This window comes from Herpailurus yagouaroundi, unplaced genomic scaffold (assembly GCF_014898765.1).
Source record: "Herpailurus yagouaroundi ecotype Mexico unplaced genomic scaffold, PumYag 164, whole genome shotgun sequence".
Classification (NCBI taxonomy): Eukaryota; Metazoa; Chordata; class Mammalia; order Carnivora; family Felidae; genus Herpailurus; species Herpailurus yagouaroundi.
The window spans coordinates 29,909,226-29,931,743 of NW_024412405.1; the positions used below are offsets into that span (position 1 = coordinate 29,909,226).

General features: G+C 36.1%; 1 protein-coding gene across 15 annotated transcripts in view; it reads left to right on the forward strand.

Moving 5' to 3' along the window:
* The window catches only part of RBM26 (RNA binding motif protein 26), an 86,390-nt gene that overhangs the window by 11,217 nt on the left and 52,655 nt on the right, over positions 1–22,518 (forward strand). For all 15 annotated transcript variants that reach the window (XM_040487269.1, XM_040487270.1, XM_040487260.1 and 12 more), the window contains exons 2-4: positions 18,834–18,952; positions 19,575–19,711; positions 21,976–22,064. In XM_040487269.1, coding sequence (XP_040343203.1) covers positions 18,834–18,952; positions 19,575–19,711; positions 21,976–22,064 — 345 coding nt within the window. The remainder of the gene's footprint in view (positions 1–18,833; positions 18,953–19,574; positions 19,712–21,975; positions 22,065–22,518) is intronic.

A 22,518-nucleotide genomic window follows, 5' to 3' on the forward strand; every position in this document is an offset into this window, starting at 1 on the left:
TGAACATCTTCCTGTATGTAGTTTCTTTTCTCTTTCTCTCCCTTATTCTTTCCTTCCTTTCCCTCCCTCTCTTTCATTCTATATCTCTCTCCCCTTCCCTCCCTTCTCTTTTTTCTTTGTTTCTCCTCCTCACCCCCACTCCCAGTCTCATTAGAGAAGAATTCTTTTCCAAATGTCACCTAATGCTGCTGTTGGAGGCCTTTTTAACATTAAGAGATGTGTATTTGAAAGCTTAACCAGGTGTACTTTTGGTGGTGGTGGTTTAAATCCAGTAGTTCAGATGAACTTGTTTTATGAAGTTGCGTACCGCGTTGTGGCAAGTAATTTCTCTAGTTTTCTTGCCTCAGCCATTTAAAAAGTGACAGAAGGAGAGATAATATGTCTGTATAAATTCTGGTCTGTTTTTGCTTTGTAACTTTCTGTGTCCTGCTATTCCTACACTCCCTGCTTCTATGCCCATTCCCCAGTTACTACTTTTCCATTGCTTATGCAGTTTCCATTGCTGGCAATTAAAAAGTTGTTATGAAAAAACGTCTATACAAACCTTAAATTTAAGATTCATACAAATCTTAAAAAGTTACTGCAAATGATAAATAATTGAATGATTACAAATTATGCATATAAGCATTAAAATATGCAGTTCAGCAGGTCATTTGTTGCTCTTTGTTAATAGTTTCTTTTAATTGAATAAATTTGCTGGGTAACTATGTAAGTTTAAGGTATAAAGCATGTTATTTTGATACATTTATATATTTTCATATGTATGATTGCCAGTGTAGTGATACTTATCACATAATTATAATACAATATTATTGTCAGTGTCCATTATGTTGTGAATCAGGTCTCCATGACCTATTTACTATTCATTACGAGTTGTACCCTTAAACACCATCACTCTTATCTCCCTTCTCCCCCCACCCCCACCCATTCCCTGGTAAGTATCATTTTACTCTGTCTTTAATAGAGTTAACTTTTTTAGAAACACTGTAAATTTCAGTGTAATGTGCTAAAGGTCCATCCATGTTGTCAAAAAGGGAAGATATCTTCCTTTCTTGTGGCTGAATAATATTCCATTGTGTATATGTACCATATCTTTTTTATCCTTTTATCTGTGCACGGACATTTGAGTTCTTGTCAGATCTTGGCCATTGTGCATAGTGTTATGATTAAAATGGGAATTCATATATCTCATCAAAATCCTGTTTTCGTTTTCTTTGGGTATATACCCAGAAGTGGAATCATTGGCTTGAATGATAGATCTTTTAAATTTTTTTGAGGAACCTCCTTGTTACTTTTTGTAGTGGTTGGGCCAGTTTATGTTCCCACCAATAATGTAGAAGGGTTCTCTTTTCACTACATCCCTACCAGCATCTGTCATTTCTTGTCTTCTCAGTGGTAGCTATTCCAATATGTGTGAGGCAGTATCTTGTTGTTTCTGCATTTCCCTGATGATTAGTGCTATTTAGCATCTTTTCCATGTGTCTGTTGACCATTTTGATGTCCACTTTGGGCAAATGGCTGTTCTCATTTTTTAATTGGAATGTTTGGTTTTGTTTGTGTTTGAGTGACGGTGTTCTTATATCTTTTGGATATTAACTGCTTCCAATTTATGCTTTACAAAAATCTTCTCCCTTACTGCAGGTTGTCTTCATTTTGTTGACAGTTTTGTTTGCTCTGCAGAAGCTTTTTAGTTTGATGTAGTCCCACTTGTTTGTTTTTGCTTTTATTGCTTTTGCTTTTGGTGTCTGCTTCAAAAACTCATTGCCAAGACCTATGTCAAGGAGTTTATCACGTATATTTTCCTCTAGGAGTTTCATGGTTTCTGGTCTTAAGGTTAGACCTTTAGTCTATTTTGAGTTAATTTGTGTATATGGTATAAGATACTGGTCCAGTTTTATTTATTTATTTTTTTGCATATGGCTGTCCCAGTTTTTCCAACACCATTTTCAAATTATTATTTTTATTTTGAGAGAGAACGTGAATGGGAGAGGGGCAGAGAGAGAGGGAGAAAGAATCACAAGCAGATTCCACACTGTCAGCACAGAGTCCCCACATGGCACTCCATCCCACGAACCATGAGATTGTGACCTGAGCTGAAATCGAGTTGGATGCTTAATCAACTAAGCCACCCAGGTGCCCCTCCCAACACCATTTATTGAAGAGACTATAGACTGTCCTTTCCCCATTGTGAATTCTTGGCTCCTTTATTATAAATTAATTGACCATTTGTGTGTGGGTTTATTTCTGGGCTTTATTCTGTTCTGTTGGTCTGTGTGTCTGTTTTTATGCCAATACCATGCTGTTTTAATTACTACAGTTTGTAATATAGTTTGAAATCAGGGAGTATGGTGCCTCCAGCTTTGTTGTTTTTTTCACAAGATTGCCTTGACTATTCAGGGTCTTTTGTGGTTCCATACTAATTTTAGGCTTATTTTTTCTATTTCAGTGAATAGAATATGTGGGTTATATATATATATATATATATATATATATATATATATATATGTAATACATATATATAATGTATATATATAACATGTATATTATATGTATACTTTATAATAGAATATATACATTATATATTTTTTCTATTTCAGTGAAAATGACATTGTAATTTCTATAAGGATTGCACGAGCTATAGATTGTTTTGGGCAGTGATGGACATTTTCACGATATTAATTCCTCCTGTCCATGAACATGGGATGTCTTTCCATTTGTTTCTTTTATTTTTTGTATTTTTTGTTGTACAAATCTTTCACTTCCTTGTTTAAATTTATTCCTATATATTTTATTATTTTTGGTGCTGTTGTGAAAGGGATAGTTTTCTTTATTTTTCAGATGATTCATCATTAGTATAAAGGAATGCAGCTGATTTCTGTATGTTGATTTTGTATTCTGCAACTTTACTGAAATCAGTGATTAGTTCCAAAAGTTTTTTGGTTGAGTCTTCAGAGTTTTTTTTTTTAAATAGATAAAATCATGTCATCAGAAAATAATGACAGTTTTACTTTTTATTTTCCAATTTGGATGCCTTTTACTTTTTTGTCTAGCTTAATTGCGCTAGCAAGGACTTCCAGTAGTATATTGAATAAGAGTGGGCATCCTTGTGTTATTCCTGATCTTACAAGAAAAGCTTTCAGTTTTTCTCCATTGAGTATAATATGAGCTGTGAGGTTTTCCTATATGATAGCATTTATTGTGTTGACTTCTGGCCCTTCTCTACTCAGCCTGTTAAGATTTTTTATCATAAAGGGATATTGTATTTTGTCAAATGCTTTTTTTACATCTATTGAGATGATCATGTGATTTTTGTTTTTCATTTTATTGATGTAATGTATTACATTTGTTGATTTGCATATGTTGAACCATTCTTCCATCCCAGGGATAAATCCCATTTCGTTATGATGTATAATCCCTTTAATGTGTTCTTTAATTTGGTTTGCTAATATTTTGTTGAGAAATTTGCATTTGTATTCATTAGGGATGGTAGTCTGTTGTTTTTTTGTTTTTTTGTTTTTTTTGGTGGGGGGTGGGGGGTATTCTTACCAAGTTTTGGTGTCTGTAATGCTAGCCTCATGAGTTTGGAAGTGTTCCCTCCTCCTTGCTATTTTGGAAGAGTATGAGGAGGATTGGTGTTAACTCTTTAAATGCTGCTTGGAATTCTCCAGTGAAACTGCTTGGTCCTGGAGTTTTCTGTGTTGGGAGTTTTTGATTACTGACTCAGTCTCTTTACTTGTTATTTGTTCAGATTTTCTATGTCTTTTTATTCAGTTTTGGTCAGTTGTATGTTTCTAGGAATGTATACATTTCTTCTAGGTTATATAATTTGTTGACATATAATTCTTCATAGCAGTACTTTAAAATTTTATGTATTTCTGTAATATGAGTTGTAATGTTTTTCATTTCTAATTTTATTTTTGTTTTTTGAGGCTTCACTTCTTTTCCTCTTAGTCTAGCTAAAGGTTTGTAAGGTTTGTTTATCTTTTCAAAGAACCAGGTCTTCGTTTCACTGATGGTTTCTAATGTTTTTCTGGTCTCTATTTCATTTATTTCCACTCTGATCCTTACCATTTTCTTCTTTCTGCTAACTTTGGGCCTAACTTATTCTTCTTGTTCCTTTAGGTGTAAATTTAGGTTGTTTATATGAGCTATTTCTAATTTTTTAATACATGCATTTACTGCTATAATTTTTCCTCTCAGAACTGCTTTTGCTGCATCCACAATATTTGATATATTGTGTTCTTATTTCATTTGCTTTGATATAATTTTTTATTTCCTATTTGGTTTCTTCTTTGATCCATTGGTTTGGAAGTGTGTTGCTTAGTTTCCATATATTTGTAGATCTTACTTTTCTCTTGTTGGTTTCTAGTTTCATACCATTGTGGTCAGAGAAGATAGTTGGTATGAATTTAGGCTTCCTAAGCTTGTCATGATTTGTTTTGTGGCCTACCATATGCTCTGTGTTGGAGAGTGTTCCATGTGCACTTGAGAAGAATGTTTATTTTGTTTATTTTGTTAGATGGAATGTTCTATATGTCTGTTAAGAACACTTGGTTCTGAAATGTGGTTCATTCCAGTGTTTCCATGTTTATGTTCTGCCTTGATAATCTATCCTTCACATAGTGGGATATTGAAGTCTCTCATATTTACTTACTGTATTGTCTGTTTTTCCTTTAAGATTTGTTTTAGTTGATTCATATATCTCAGTGCTTAGGATTTGGGAATGTATATATTTACCATTGTTATATCTTCTTGATGTATTAACCCCTTTATCATTATATAATGACCTTCTTTGACTCTTGTTACCCTTTTTGGCTTGAAGTCTATTTTTTTTTTTCATGTATTATGGCTGTGCTCACCTGTTTTTTTTGGTTTTTTTTTTTGGTTTGTTTGTTTTCTTAGAATATCATCTTCTGTCCTATCACTTTTCAGCCCGCGTGTCATTAGGGTGGAATGAGTCTCCTATTGGCAGCATGTAGTTGGGTCTTGTTTTGTTTATATATCCAGCCCCTTTTGTTTTGCTTTGTTAAGTTTATTTTGAGAGAGACACCCATGTGTACAGGGGAAGGACAGAGGGAGAGAGAGGGAATCCCAAACAGGCTCCGTGCATGGCTTGATCCCACAAACCGTGAGATCATGACCTAATCAAGAGTCAGATGCTCAGATGATTTGAGCCACCTGGGTGCCACCACTTTGTGTTTTGATTGGTGAGTTAATTCATTTATGCTTAGGGTAATTATTGATATGTAAGGATTTACTACAACCATTTCATATTTTTCCTTCTGGTTATTTTGTTTCTCTCTTGTTTTTCATTTTGTTTCTGTCTGTAAGTTGGTTTTCCATGGTGATTTGCTCAGTCTCCCATTTTTTGATGTTTCATGTATATGCTGTCAATTTTTGCTTTGTGATTACTATGAGGTTACACAAAACATTTCAGAGGTAATGAAGTCCTTTTTCTGCTAATGAAAAATTTATCTTCATTTGCCTATAATGGTTCTATCCTTTTACTCTTCCCCTTTTATATTTTTTTGATGTTGTAAGTTATGTCTTTTTATATTGCGATTTCATTATCAGGAGGTAACTATAGTTACTTCTTAATACTTTCTAAAATCTTTATGCTGTAGTTAAGAGTTTAATATACTATCTTAAAAAAGAGTTACAGTATTCTAATATTGAGTACTCTGAGTATTTATTACCTTAATCAGAATTTTCTGTACTTTGGTCTTTTCATTTCAGCTTGAGGCACTCCTTTTAACATTTCTTACAAGTATGTCTAGTGATGGCGAACTCCCTCAACTTTTGTTTGTCTAGGAAAACTTCTCTTTATTTTTCATAGCTCAAAGATAACTTTGCCAATGGAGTATTCTTGATTGTTTTTATCAATCAGTGTTCTGAATGTGTCATTCCATTCTCTCCTGGCCTATAGAGTTTCTGCTGGGAAACCTGCTGATAGCCTTATGGGGTGGGATACCTTTGTAGGTTACTGTCTTTTTTCCTTGGGCTGCCTTTATAATTCTTTATTGTTGACTTTGACAGTTTACATACAATGTGTCTTAAAGAAGTTTTTTTTTGTGTGTTGGTATAATAATGTGTTTTGTCAGCATTGTGGAGTTGTATCCAGTTCTTTCCCTGGGTTTAGAAAGTTCTCAACTATCATTTAAGTACATTCTGTGCTCCCTTCTCCCTCTTTTTTTTTTTTTTTTTTTTTTTGAGATACCCTTATTATGGGGCTTGAACTCAAGACCCTGAGATCAAGAGTCTACTGACTGAGCCAGCCAGGCACCCCAGGGTTTTTTTTACTTTTTAAAAATCTTAAATCTGGGGCTCCTGGGTGGCTTGGTTGAGTGTCAGACTTTGGCACAGGTCCATGATCTCATGGTTCAGGAGTCAAGCCCTGCATTGGGCTCTATGTTGACAGTGCAGAGCCGGCCTCAGATCCTCTGTCTCCCTTTCCCTCTGCCCCTACCCCGCCTCTTTCTCTCTAAAATAAACATTTTTTAAAAATCTTAGTTTTTTCTCCCCTTCCACCTGGATCATTTCTATATTACTATCCTTGAGTGTGCTAATTCTTACTCTTCCATATGATCTGTTTCCAGGGTATTCTAATTCATTCTTCATATATTCATTTCTTTACCCCAGAATTTTTTTTTCTTTTTTTTAGAATTTTAACCTGTCTGGCAGAATACTCTTGTTTGTTAATTTTGTTCCTGGGATCATTTATTGCCTTTCTGAGTTTTTGAGTGGCTCATTGAATTTCTTCGTAATAGCTGTTTTACAGTTGTTTTATAGTCTTTATCAGTTAGATTACAATATTTTATGTCCTTTGGGTTCAGTTGCTGGAAAACTGTCATTTTCTTTTTGTGATTTCATATTACAGATGGAAAGTGCCTCTGCTCCATTTGAAGTAGTGAACACCTTTCTTATTTAGGCAAGGTTTTGTTTACTTTGATTCTTAGAATTCAACAGATTTGTAATTAGGAGCCTTCATTTTGTTTTCCAGAAGGTGGCACTATAGCACAAGTCTTTCGTTTCTCTTACCAGAACTAACTCATATTAAGGTTGTAAGCAGATGCATTAAAAGGAAAAAGAAAAAGGAGCAAAGGTGGCTGCAGAGCTTGAGGAGAGGTGTATATTTAGCACTTGGGGCTTTGGGTATGCCAGGGGCCTGCTGGGGAATCTTCAAGGTGGGGTGGGTACCAGAGGTCCATGAGTTATTCTCTTACTCCCCCTTTCCCCCTCCTCCCCCTGGCAGATAGCAAGAGACACTTTCCTTCAGTTTTCTTTGCCTACTTCCCTTTCCTTCTGCTGTTCGCAGGCACTATGGTCTCTCTTCAGAGAGAGCAGCTGGGTTTGCCGCTACTGCATGCATGGTCAGGTAGACAGACTCCTAGTCTCCCGCCTTTACCTTCCACCTCCTGTGCCAGAAAGGCTTGCTGGCTTGCTGCTGGACCAGCCAACACCTTCTTTGCTCTTGTTGCAGCCTCTCTGGTTCAGTCCACTCACTTTAAGGTGCACAGATGGATAGATCTCTCAGGTGTCCTGGTATCCCGTGTGGAGGTACTTTTTTTTCTCCTTTGGTTATGGATGTCCAATTAGTTGTAAAGCAAAGAGGAGAGAAAAAGGGAATGACTCAGACCACTGTGATGCTGATGATTGTAATACAGTTTAAAATGTAATAAGTACTTTAAGATAGGTAATTTAGGACTTCTTTGGGGCATTTTATAAGAAATTGTCTATGTGTTTGTACTATTTTTTAAATGATATCTCCAATTCTTTAAAAAAATTTTTTTTAATGTTTTTATTTATTTTTGAGACAGAGAGAGACAGAGCGTGAGCAGGGGAGGTGCAGAGAGAGAGGGAGACACAGAATCTCAAGCAGGCTCCAGGCTCTGAGCTGTCAGTACAGAGCCTGACGCGGGGCTCGAACTCATGGACTGTGAGATCATGACCTGAGCCGAAGTCGGATGTTTAACCGACTGAGCCACCCAGGTTCCCCATGATATCTCCGTTTCTTATTTTACTTTTTCTTTTTTTTTTTTTTAATGTTTGTTTATTTTTGAGACAGAGACAGAGCATGAGTGGGGGAGGGTCAGAGAGAGGGAGACACAGAATCCGAAGCAGGCTCCAGGCTCCAAGCTGTCAGCACAGAGCCAGACGCAGGGCTCGGACTCACGGACCGTGAGATCATGACCTGAGCCAAAGTCGGAAGCTCAACTGACTGAGCCACCCAGGCACCCCCTTATTTTACTTTTCATAAAGTTTAATTCTTTATAATAGGAGTGCAAGACACAGATCCCATTTTGAAAACTGTTCTTAAACTTTCAGTGACCAGTCTGTGAAGTTTTTCATGCACCTTCTCAAATTGGATTGTGTTAAAGTTTTGATCTTCTGGTTACATTAAATAGCCAAAATTGGAAAAACAATTCTGCGAGGAATTATAACTATTCATTTTGGTTAGGAAGAGTCTTTTGAATCTAGCTAGCATTTGTTGGTTTCAGAGTAAAGAATAGGTTTTATTGCCATGCTGAAATGTTTGGACATTTGGGGGACTAGGTTTTGGAATACTGGGGAAGATCAAGCTGGGGAGTAACTTAGTTAGATCTTTTTTTTAAAGAATGATACTGTGGTGTGTAGAGATTTGATTAGATTGTAGCATTTTGGAGACATAATATTAGTTAGCAGGGTTTTTTTTTGTAGCTTTAAGAGTGAGTTGTGAATGCCTGAACTTGGACTTTGGCAGGAGGTACAAAGAGAGATGGTGATATTCTTGGGAGTTTCTGTACTAAATGTATATGAAGACCATATCAGCGGTGAGGGTATAGGAGGAAAAGGCAATGAGGAAGCACTTGTCAGTGTGCTAGGAGATGTTTTATTGACTTTTTTTGTATCTGTGACAGATCTTTAAACTTGTTAGTACACCTTTATATGTGTCATAATTGGTCTCGACCTAAACTGAGAGTTGTTTTTTGTGAGTTTTTGTTGATAATGCTCTCGATTTAGTATACCCTTACATAATGTGATAATCAGTAGATATTTCTCAACACATTGTGGTCGGGTCTGGGGTAAAGGTAGACATAGTTACCTAGAATCTCTGTAGGGGAAACAGACAAGCATACCAAGAGTAACAATTTAATAGTGATAGAAATATGCGTAGATCTTAAGGTCTGGCAATTTATAAAATGTTTCTACTTGGTTGAATTTTGTTATTACTTATCTCTCCCAAGGTGTTAAAATTTGCTCATGAGTGTTCAGAAAGGGGGATTCTATGACTGCCATTTCTATTGGATAATTCTGCTGCTTCTTGGTCATGAGAGAAAACACTTCCTAGCTTCTTCCTTCCTTAGTAACTGAAGGAATGAAGTACCTCAGGTTTGGTTTATAAGTAGGTAGAATGTGAATGAGTAACTGAAGGGGATGCCTTTGGAGGCCAGAGTTCTTTCCCAGAAAACTCAACTTTTCCGTGAATTGGAATGTAAAACATGTACTGAAATGTGGGGTTTTATTGTGGGCTGCCGTATCAGCACCTCACTTCCAGTCCCCACTTTTCTTTTAAGAAAGAGTTCTGTGACAACATGCTATAACCACACGTGTCTGTGCTCAGTTTGCCATTTGGGTTATTACTCTTTGCACTGAACAATATAGAGGTTTGTTTATTTTTTCTTTTTTCTTTTTTTAAATCCAAGTTAGTTAACATATAGTGTAATAATGATTGCAGGAATAGAATTTAGTGGATTCATCACTTACATGTGTTTATGTATAATACCTAGTGCTCATCCCAACAAGTGCCCTCCATAATGTCCATTGCCAGTTTAGCCCATCCCCCCACCCAATACCCCACCAGCAACCCTCAGTTCTCTGCATTTTAAGAGTCTCTTATGGTTTGTCTCCCTCTCTGTTTTTAACTTCTTTTTGCTACCCTTCACCTATGTTCATCTGTTTTGTTTCTTAAATTCCACATATGAGTGAAATTCTGTGATATTTATCTTTCGCTTATTTTGCGTAGCATAATCCACTCTAGTTCCATCCACATTGTTGCAAATGGTAAGATTTCATTCTTTTTGATCGCTGAGTAATGGTTCCGTGAACAATACAGTTTTACAATCTGAGTTAGTGGGTCTTATCTTTGAGAAGCTGACGACTGACTTTGTCTTTGAATTAGATACTTAACAGACACTTTCTAAATGAATTCTAAAGTTTATTTATTTTGAGAGAGAGGGAGAGAGTGCATGCGCAATAGCGTGAGCAGGGGGAGGAGCAGAGAAAGGGGGAAGGAGAGAATCCCAGGCAGGCTCTGTGCCCAGCACAGAGCCCTACTCAAGGTGGGCCCAATCTCAAGACTGAGACCATGACCTGAGCTGAAACCAAGAGTCAGATGCTCAGCTGACTGAGCCACCCAAGTGCCCCTCTAAATGAATTTTAAAACAGTGGTTCTCAAGTGTGGTGGGAGGACTCCTGGGCTTTCCTGAGACTAAGGTCTGTGAAGTCCTCACTTTTCCAACTATTCATCTGTTTGAGGTCAGATTTCTCTATGTATTTCAACCAGAATAGCATATCCCAACAGATTGAATATAAAAGTAGATATTAGAATTGGTCTGTTTTCTTTTAAGCCATACATTTAATGGTGTTTCCAAAAATTGTGAAACATCATCAGTCCTCTCACTACATTTTTATTTTGTTGTGGAAATATAATTGTCTTTTCATACAAAAATACCAAAAAAACAAAAACAGGGTATTTAGTTTCAGAGGAGGCTATTAGTCATGGAACTCTGCCCATCCCTGCCTTGTGTAGGGATAGGACCCAAACTGCAGAAGATTAGTTATTTTCAAGGACCAGGGGCAGCTGCCTTTCTCTGGATTCACTAGCTATCAGAATGCATAAGCCTGGAACTGCTTAGGGTCATCTCTGTTGCCACCTGGAGAGGGCCTGCCTTAAAATGAAGTGAATTCTGGGCAAAACAGAATGGAAAAGAGGGTCCTGGTGACATCATTTCAACTCCTGGATCCAGCTATGCCTAAAGTTAGCTTTAGCTTTACACTTCCCATTTATTAAATTCCTCCTTTTGATTACCCCGCCCAAAGGGCTCTTTATGTTAAATTGTAGATTTGTTATTTTTTGACTTATATTTATATAAATAATTGTTATACCTATTTTATGATTTGTTATTTTATACTAAATAATTTAAATTATTTTCAGTTTTAATTTCTAATTTGGTAAATACTGATAGATGTAACCCTTTTATTTTTTAAGTTTATTTATTTATTTTGAGAGAGAAAGGAAGTGCATGTACACACGAGCAGGGAAGGAGGGGCAGAGAGAGGGAGAGAGAGCCCAAGCAGGCTTGTGTGGCTTGAACCCACAAAACATAAGATCCAAAATCAAGAGTTAGACACTCAACCAGCTGAACCACCCAGCAGCCCCAGATAGATGTACCCCTTTTAAATAAAAGCTCTTTGGAGTTCTCTATAATTTGTAACATGTAAAGGAATCCTGAGACCAAAATGTTTGAAAACTACCATTGTTAAGGTATTGCTGCTATTTCTTGGGGGTAATATAAGGAATGAAAGAACTGACTGAACAGTTTTCAGTGTTGTAATTATATATATTGTGATAAGTGTTTGCAGTGATAAGTGATTTGTATGATGCTCATGGATCGATCATGTTTAGATATGCTTATATTTTATATTGTAGAATGAAGTGGTGTGATAATTCTAAAGAATAACCTTTCTTTAAAGATTTTTTTCTCTGAAGGTTTTTGCGGTAGCTCATTACTGCATACAAATAATCTATTTTTGCCTCCTTACTTGAATTGAATGAAGCTGTATAATAAACTATGGCAATTGAGTTTTTCAATATATGCATTATGTTTGTTGCAATGGATTTGGATTTCTAAATGATAATCCTAAGCATAGAATAATAGAACTATGACTTGATGCAAATTAGATATTTTTCTTGAATATAAAGTGAAAATTTGGTAGGAACAGATGTGGGTGTATATCCGTGTTCTAAAGTTACTGAGTTAACATATTTAAATTTAATTTTTAATTTCCACTGCCACCTCCAGCTACACCTTCTCAAGATTACCGAAAATGGAAGCTTGGGTTCAGTTCCTTCATTTATCTTCCACTGAGTTTCTAAAGCCTTGCTTGAGAAACTTGAGTAAAACAAAACAAACTTCTTTTTGAAAAAATGTACTAGAAGGGTACCTTTTTTAATTTTAATGTGCCATTACTATTTTGAAACTCCTAAATTAAAAGGTAAAAACTAATATGAAAAGTGTGTTAGGAGGATTAATTTACAATCATTGTAACTAGGGGCAATTTGATTCATGCTGTTTAAAGTATTACTTAATAAAAGTCTCTTCCTCTGGGGTATTTTATTACTTTTTTTAATGTTTATTTTGAGAGAGAGTGAGCCTGTGCCCACAGGAGAGGGGCAGAAAGAGGGAGCGAGAATCTCAAGCAGGCTCCATGCCCAGCACAGAGCCTGACATGGGGCTCCATCCCACAAACCGTGAGATCATGACCTGAGCCAAAACCAAGAGTTGGGATGCTCAACTAACTGAGCCACCCAGGCACCCCTGGGAGATTTTATTTTAGCATTTGACTTTCTGAATTGCTTTGGCTTCTCCAACTTACTTAGTGTATGTACTTCCCTCCCCAGATACTGTTGGAAGAGAATGACCTTAGATGGTCACCCGTGCTAATGCTTTTCACTATTATTACTCTATCCTTAATATAAATTCAAAGATTGTTAAAATTTTACTTTTATGTCTTTACAATTTTTGGTTTAAATGACTTCATAGTGATTTGGACTTTTAATTTGTCAAAGCTCACTGAAAGAGTTAATTTTAAATCTTTACAGAAGTGAGAGGTTAGAAATCCAGCTGTTCATGAATGCTGTCTTTGCTCCATTCCACTAGACTTCTGTGCCTCAAGTGTCAAATAAGCATCCACTCCAGGCCTTTTCTCTTGAGTTCCCTTGGTCTAGGCTGTCCTTTTTCCAGATAGCCCAAAGCTGGTTTGTACTCCATTTTAATCCGCGTTTAGATTCAGTTTAATGTTACTTCATCAGGGTCCTTCCCTGATGATCTTATCTAATATGTATTCATTCATTCCTCTCCTCTTTCCTGTTTCTTCCTCCTTCCTTTGCGTCATTCCTTTTACTCTGTTTTATCCCCATACTTTACCTCAGAGCACTTGTCTACATGACAGTATGTTGTGTATATCTATGTGTGTATTGTGTCTCCTCACTATACCCCTAATGTAAATTCTGTGAGAACAGGAACTTAAGTTTTTTCAAAGTTGTATCCTCAAGATCTAGAATAGCGCCTTACGTAGTACATGCTTAAATATTTTCAAAAGATGAATGTGATATTTGGAAGATAATCAGTAAATCATGTTATTTTTGGTACTTTATGAAGATGAAAAAGAAAGGATCCCTGAGAAAAGTGAGCGGTTGATCTAGTGAGATAGATTTGAATATATTTTCTTTCTCTGTCTCAGTATTTTGTCTTAGATGCTGTGTTAGGCCCAGAGGCTACATATGTGAGTAAGAAGTTTTATTTTTGGATTTTTGTATGTTTTTGGTAAAAATCTCTTACATAATAGTGTATATTTTGTTTGTAATGCCAGGTAACTTAATTTTTCTTATTACTAATATTTACAAGTCCATAATTATAAACAATACTGTATTATCTTATATTTCATATATCTGCATGAACAAAATTAAACCTAAGGGATTAAACTCTTACAGTTTTGTGAGCAATTTACTATCCATTCCAGTGCTTATCTGCCAGGGGCTGTTCAGCTTATGCTCAAAACCATTCTGATGATGGAAAACTCCCTTTCTTCTAAGCAGTTTATTCTGCCTTTGGGAGGCTTCTGGTTATTAAAAAAAGTTCATCTCTATTTTAAGCCAAAATCTGTTGCTTCCACTTACTGGTTCTAATTATATCCCATGGAGGATGTATTGAATACGTGTAATCTTTTTTGTGATAGCCCTTCAATTATTTGAAAACTCACCAAGTTTTCTCTGACATTTCAATTTTCCAGGCTGAGAATCCCTAGTAAGCTATCTGGTAATGATACTCATTTACTATTCTGGTCATTTCCCAGGAATCTGTTTGAGTTTGCTTATGTAGTTATAAAAGGTGGTACCTAGAAATGAAAGCTTTGGCTCTCTTTACTGTATAGGAGAGCTGCACTGTCCTCTTTAGTACTTAGTTTTTTATTTTATTGCATCTTTATGATTTAAGTTTTTCCCCAACCACTTCACACTTTATCTCATATGACTTAATAACTAAAATACCTAGTTGTTCCTCTTCCACTCCATCTTTCACAAGTGCTGTTGGCAAATCATGTCTTATGCCTGCTTTATTTTGTGGTTTATGGTTTTTTTGTGTTTTGCCCACCCAGCCCTCTTCAACCCCCAACACACACACACACACGCACACTCACACACACACGCACGCACGCACGCACAAGGGTAATTGGAGTTGGGGCACTCTGATGTTTTATTGGCAGATTATGTACTTGCTTGGTTGAGAAGTACTTAATGGAACTTAGATTCAGGGAATTTGGCCTGTTTTCTAAGATAAGGATGAAGTTGGTCACTAAGTATTCTTTGTACTGAAACTATTTTCAAAATCTGTTCTTTCTTTCGCTGTCTCTGGTGTGAAAGGAGATTTCAGTCTCATTTTTCTTTCACTGTTTCTAGAATGCTAGTAACATAGCATAGGGTAAAGTCTAGCTCTGACAAGATATATTCATTCAGTCTACAAACCCCTCATCAACAGTGGCAACTGGTGCAGTAAAGTACCACATGAACCATCTTGCTTGCCATGGAGACTTTTTTAAATAGCCCCTTACTATTTTAATATGATTTTCTTTGGTTAGGTGATTTAAACGTTTTTACTGCATTAATTTTGCATAGCAGGTTATTGCAAGGTGTTCAGGTAATGTAGCATTGGCACATTTAATTAAGATAGAAAAGAGAATACATATTTTGCCTTTTCTTCTTGATTTATGACATTGTGCCATATTACTTCTGTAGTTCAGATTTTTTTACTGAGCTGTAATTTTCAAGTACATACCTTTTTTATTTTTAAAAATAAATATGAAATCTTAAAAGATTTAAGAAAAATTGCCTCTCAAGTATAAATTTACCCATTTTTCTGTTAAATGTGAAATTATAAACCTTGCTTCTACCATATAATTTACAGTCTAACAGATTTTAGAAAGTAATTTGCCCTTTCAGACAATTTCAAGCATTAAGAATATTTGTGTATGGTAGTTGATTTGCTGTGGTGGTTGTTATTTTTATTGGTTTTTGATTTGATTCAGTTGCTTCCTGTAGAAGATGTTGAGTAATCATTGTTCAGAAATGATTCCGTCCTGCTGTTTTATAAAATTATAGTCTGTAAACCATAATATTACAGAAATCGCAAGGGTTTTTTTTTCTAGATTTTTAGCTGGTAAAATTTTAATTGACTTACAGTGTCCTGTTTAGAAAAGTAATGCAGCAACAATGAGATAGATTTGGTGTTTAGTTAAGAGAAATATAAAGTCACAGTTAAGTCATTAGAAAAGCCATTACTAAGTTGAAAATTCACCACAACAGTCAGACCAGTGTTGAATTAAATTGTAGCATTTGGACTCAGTGTAGAGAGTCTGAATTGGTTTATTAACAGCAGTGCAATAAAACAGTATAACACAGTGATAGTATTATGTATCACAGTGATTTCCAACAAATTGAAGTTTGTTTAGCTTGATGTCTGGTGAAGTAAGTGTTTAGTCGACTGTGTTTATTCAGGTTACCTAACATGAATAGGTATTGTTTCAGGGTCTCTCATGCAGTATTACCAGATTGCTGGATCTAAGTAAAGCTATAGGTACATCATGAGATCATATTTGTCCCATTTCTTCATGCTTATTTTTATCACAGATGTAAATATTTCTATGCCCATTATGATAAAACATGAAAAAAATTGCCATAAATCATTTTGTCTCTTTAAAGTGTGGGTTTTTTTTTTTTTTCAACGTTTATTTATTTTTGGGACAGAGAGAGACAGAGCATGAACGGGGGAGGGGCAGAGAGAGAGGGAGACACAGAATCGGAAACAGGCTCCAGGCTCTGAGCCATCAGCCCAGAGCCCGACGCGGGGCTCGAACTCACGGACCGCGAGATCGTGACCTGGCTGAAGTCGGACGCTTAACTGACTGCGCCACCCAGGCGCCCCTAAAGTGTGGGTTTAAGTACGTATATTGAAATAAATTTCAAAGGAAAAGTCTTAAAAAATTTTTTTCATGTACCGTTGGAACAGATTTCTTTTTTATTCTTGTTTAGGTAATAGCCCATTTCAAGTCTTTGTAAATAAATGGAAATAGATCTATGAGGAAAGTTGACTTATGATTACTAACAAATTACCCTGAAACTTAATTTAGTAGCACAGCAGACATTTATCACCTCATGACCTTTATCATTCCTGTGTCAGGAATTTAGAAGCAGGTTAGCTGAGTATTTCTGCCTCGGAATCACGAGATTGCAGTTAAGCTGTCGATCAGTTCTGTAGTCTTCTCAAGGTTCTACTGAGACTGTAGAATCGGCTTCCAAGCTCACTCACATGTGGTTATTGGCAAGAAACTCAGTCGTCTGGCTGTTGGCTAGAGCTCTCATTTCATTGCCACATGGTGCTTTCCATAAGGCTACTTGAGTGTCCTTGGAACATGGCAGCTGATTTCTCTAGAAGTGAATCCAGAAAGAGAGCATTCTTCTGCTGTTCTGTTTAGTTAAGCACCTAAATTGAGCCCTCTCTCAAAGGGTGGGGAATCAGGCTGTACCTTCTGAAGAGAAGAGTGAAGAATTTGAAGACAATACTTATCACGGCAATGTAGACTAGGAAGTCTTACAGTATATGATAAATGCCATATACTATTTTCTTAATAGAGTAGTTGTCAATTCTGACACTGTATTAGTTAGACTTAACCTTCAGCCTTTATGAAACATTGAAGCAAAACATAGATGGTTGTATTAGGCCTGTTGATTGACTTGCATTCAGGTTTTTCCATAGGTGTTTCTATTGTACAACCAAAGCTGTTCACTGTCTTTTTTTTAAGATGTACTTTTTGATTCAGTGACATAGGTTATCGCTATACTTTTGTAGAACTGTTACAGAATAGAGCTAAATACAGTATGTACAGTTCATAGCACAAACTAGATTAGTAGATATTAATGCTTGGCTGTTGCTAGTATTTTATTGTTATTCACCCTGACTTGTAAAATGGTCATTAATTAAATACGTAACAATCTTAGCTTAGTTGAAAAAGAGTTATCTGACTTTTTGTTAGGGTGGGCATGGCCCAGGCATCAAAAACTTTCTCCCCTCACTCTGTTCCTCCTTCACTTGTCCCCACTACCTGCTCCCCCCACTCAAAAAAAAAAAGAAAAAAAAAGAAAAAGAAAAAAAACAACCAATAACCGTAATTATTTGTTTATACTTTCACATATTTGTTACTCAAACATAAGCCAATCCAAATATATAATTTCTTTTCCTTTTCCCACACAAATGGTAACATACCTGGTTTTCTCTACCTTTTTAAACTTGCCTCTTAAATTTAACAAATTCATAGGGAACATTTCTGTAGTAGGAAAACTTCTTCATTCTTTTTTGCATTTTTTTGGTGTATCCCATTCCTTGTATAGATTTACTATACTATAATTGCTTTTTCCAGTCCTCTGTAAATGGACATTTGCATTTTTATTTTCAATCAGTGTGACAGTGAATGACTTGTACATGTGTCATTTTGAGTATGTAAGTATGTCTGTGAGGCAACTTCAGAGAAGTAGAACTGCTGTCCGTTGTACTTGGGATTGTAAGCTGCCATACCTTAGGGGCTACTGCTTTCCTCACAGCAGCCACGGTGTTTGAGAAAAACTGCTTGTATGCTCATAGCCTTATCTCCAGAATATATTTTCATCTTTTTTAGATTTTTGCCAATTTTATAACCAAAAAATAGTATTTCAGTATAGCTTAAGTTTGAATTTATCTTATGGATGAGGGTGTATTTTTACTCATATTCAGACTGACTTTTCTTTTTCTGTTCAGCATCTATTTGTATTCTTTGTCTTTTTTCTTTTATGGTTTTGGTCTTACTAATTGATAGAAACTCTGCATATTAGGAGAATTCACCTTTTGCAAAAAACAATTTGAGCTTTTTTTATTTGTCTTTTGACTCTTCATTCTGAAGTTTTGCCTTTTTTTTGTACAATCAAATTACTCTTGTGAAAACTTGCCATAACTCAAAAAGTCTTCATTATTCCAGAGTTCTAAAGTAACTGTCTTATTTTTTTCCGGATACTTTAATGCCCTTTATAAAAGCTAAAGTTTCTGTTGTTAATGTACTATGTAGTGGGTTTTCAGGTTTTATTTTAGTGCCCTCTCTGTCTGGATTTTCTTAGCTAATTTAGTTATTGGGATGGAGGGGAAGCCTTTTTGGATTTTTATTGGTGCCGCACTAATACTACGTTTTTGATGTTTTGATACTGTTTTTACTTTGTTAAAACTTCTCTTTTAAATAATAGTAAAGCCTGCTGAGTTTTTAATACATATGTTAGTATATATGTGGAAGGATACTGAGTAATGGCCACATATATCATGTAAAATACATTACTATAAGAGAGAACTTCGATTTCTTATTGCTTTATGGGCTAGGTGCTTTTTACATATATTAACTCACTTAACTACCATACTGACTGAGTCAGTTTTATAACTGGAGTTTTTAGAATGTGTAATTGCTTATGGCTAAATTTCCTTCAACATTGTTTTTTTCTTCAGCTGTGATGCAGATCCATCAGCCCTAGCAAAATATGTTCTCGCTTTGGTAAAGAAAGATAAAAGTGAAAAAGAGTTAAAGGCATTATGTATTGATCAACTGGATGTATTTCTTCAAAAAGGTAAAAAAAATCTTTGGTTTAAAAATACTAGTTTATTTCAATAAATCATTTAAAGGAAGATTTTCCACAATATGAAAGAAACTCAGAGGACAGGCTCTAATTGTCATAAACAGTATTATTACTGATGTTAGCCATATATGGAAGCTTTTTTTCCCTTAACATCTTTATTCTCTCTTTTAAAGCATGCTGATACTTTTCCTTAAAAGATTAAATGACTGAATGCTTGTTTATTTAAAAATAGTACTGCTTAAGAAACTGCTTTGAATGTTGTCTAGATAGTGCTTCTAACTTTTTTCATGTTGCCACCATCTAGATAATGATGATATTTATGTTTGGCACACAGGGCACGGGGTACATGGAGACAAGTCATGGCTGGAAGCAACTGGCCTAGAAGCCCTGGCCATCCTAGTCCCTCTACTCTGAAACTGAATGGATTAGTATTACCATAGGATTTGTGCCATGGCACACTGGTTGGAAAGCTCTTGGTGTTATAGTGTTCTAGATTTATAAAAGTCAGTGTATATTCCATCATATTGAACTCTGATGTGTAGAAGGGAAGAATTGATGTCTTAGCAAATCTCTTGAATCTGTGGTTTTTTTTTTTTTTTGGTTTTATTTGTAGAGACACAGATATTTGTGGAAAAACTTTTTGATGCTGTGAATACAAAGAGTTATCTACCTCCTCCAGAGCAGCCATCATCAGGAAGCTTAAAGGTAGAATTTTTTCAGCACCAAGAAAAAGATATAAAAAAAGAAGAGGTAAGGATTTGTGTTAAACCTTGGATGTTCTTTAAAAGCATATAAGGAGGGGCGCCTGGGTGGCTCAGTCGGTTAAGCTCCGACTTCAGCTCAGGTCACGATCTCACGGTCCGTGAGTTCGAGCCCCGCGTCGGGCTCTGGGCTGATGGCTCAGAGCCTGGAGCCTGTTTCCGATTCTGTGTCTCCCTCTCTCTCTGCCCCTCCCCCGGTCATGCTCTGTCTCTCTCTGTCTCAAAAATAAATAAATGTTAAAAAAAATTTTTTTTTAAAGCATATAAGGAATTAGGGGTGCCTGGGTGGCTTAGTTGGTTAAATGTCCGACTTCAACTCAGGTCATGACCTTACGGTTCATGAACAAGTTTGAACCTTTCATCGGGTTCTGTGCTGACTGCTCAGAGCCTGGAGCCAACTTTAGATTCTTTGTCTCCCTGTCTCTCTCTCTCTCTCTGCTCCTCCCCCCACTCATGGTCTGTCTGTCTCTCTCTCTCTCAAAAATAAACATTAAAAAATTTTTTTAAACATACATGGAATAATTAAACTGAATTTTACTTTTTGTATTTGTATTGAGATTTCTCAAGAACATCCCTTGGAGCAGTCATAGGATTTAGCCTGTTGTCATACTCACGGCTGTGATTTCTTACAGCAGAATCAGCATAGGGAAAAGGAAAAAGTGGGTGTTGCAAAGTCTGGGGGAAGATAGGCACAAGCTTCCATAGGCTTCTCCCAGTGGAATCACAGAAGATCTTAACAAGTAGTTCAACACATGTGAACCAGGGAAGCTCTTAGCGACTCAGTGCCCAGGGTTTCAATTTAGGGCTGGTCACACATGAACCTTCGGCCTAATATGTACCAACATTTCAAACTCCCAGAGGAGAGCATGTGTTCAGCCTAAAACCATATTGTTTACACAAACAATTCAGGCATATAGTGAGCTATTATTGTCAGGGAATGATGGGAACCCTTCAGAAATCAAAGTTCACAGATGCAAGCCAAGAGCTTACCTTACAAGAAGCAGGCCTTTCTGAGGCTAACAGTCTCAGGTTTACTTTTAACTCTTTTATGCATAGTATCTTACACTATGGACTCGCATTAAAAAAGGCTTTTAAGCAGTGTTTCTCGAAGTTTGGCTTAGTGATAGGATTTCCATTTTTCATCCAACATAGAACACTTTTGACAGTGAGAGGCTCCTCCCAGAGGGATATTGGAACAACTGGCATAAATGGACACAGTTATATTATCCTGTAGACTGCCTGCATCAGAATATCTTAGACTTCTTGTTAAAAATGGAAAACCTTGAGCCCTGTCATATTTACAGAAGCCACATGTTCAATATTTCCTCTATTTGTTTATCCTCTAAATCCTGTTTTTCCTGGTAACACCTGTTAATGTCCTATGTAACCTTGTTCTAGACAGTACAGCATGCAAAATTCTGGCCTCAGAAAAGTAGCATTGGTAAAGGGAATATTTTCCAGGGGTGCTTTCTATTAATAATGTAATATGAATGGAGGCCCCTTGTAGAAAGGAGGAATGTATAGCTGCTGTACTGCTATGAGAAACTTGAAGAACTGTTTCACCTTGTTTATTGTTTTTTCATATGTCTCTCTTTCTGACTTGGTTAGTGTTTTGTTTATTTTTGAAAAAAATTTTTTTAAATTGTTTTAAATGTTTATTTACTTTTGAGAGAGAGAGCGTGTGCACACGCACACACAAGTGGGGAGGGACAGAAAGAGATAAGGAGACACGGAATCCGAAGTAGGCTCCAGGCTCTGAGCTGTCAGCACAGAGCCCAATGCGGGGTTCAAACTCAGGAACTGTGAGATCATGATCTGAGCAGAAGTCGGACGCTTACCCAAATGAGTCACCTAGCTGCCCTTTGACTTGGTTAGTTCTAATGCATTCTCCTATATTTATTAATGTGTTTGGTGCCAGACCAAATTCATGAAACCAAAACATGAATGTATGTTGGAATTTTGAAAGAAGGAATAAAAGTGGCTTTAGACTAATAATGTTAAAATGAGAACACTTGTCTAAATGTTTTTTCACAGCTGTTACTATCTAAGATAAACATTTTTGAGTCTTGTTTGAGTTTAACTTTCAACAAGCCTTTTTTCTATTGTTAAATGAAATGATTGTACTTCGAAATGTATATTTTTAATGCTTTTAGAAGAAAACACTTTTCTGTTTTAATATCAGTTAAGTCACTGAAATAGTAATACGGCAAGGAATAACTTGCTAAACTTAGCAAATTTTTCTTTGTATATCAGATCACAAAGGAGGAAGAGCGAGAGAAGAAGTTTTCCAGAAGGCTAAATCATAGTCCTCCCCAGTCAAGTTCCCGATACAGAGAAAATAGGTGATCGATTTATTGAACCATGTTCACTGTTCAGACATTGGATATCTTTTATATGAATGCTTAGACTGATGATCTTTTGTTTAGGGGCAAGTAGTGTGTACTCTTCTATTGGTCTAGGACAGTGCAACTCAGTCCTTTCTTACCAAGAGTATTTGTGTCAGATTTGTAGGTTCTGGAAGTGATGTTTAGAAAAGTGCTTGGCATGCATTAATTATTGCTATTGTTTTTATTTCCATCTTCAAATTCCAGTGAAATCTTAGTGTGAGAACGTTTTCTGCATGAATTTTTCCCTTTAGTGTGAATAAATTATTTTTCCCCACTAAGGCTTCAAAAGCATTTAGAGGCCAATTATATGTGATACATGCCTGTAAGTATGAGTTATATGTACAAGATTGTATGTTCTATACGACAGGATGTACAGATGCTAAATGTAAAAATGTCTTTGTGTATAAGA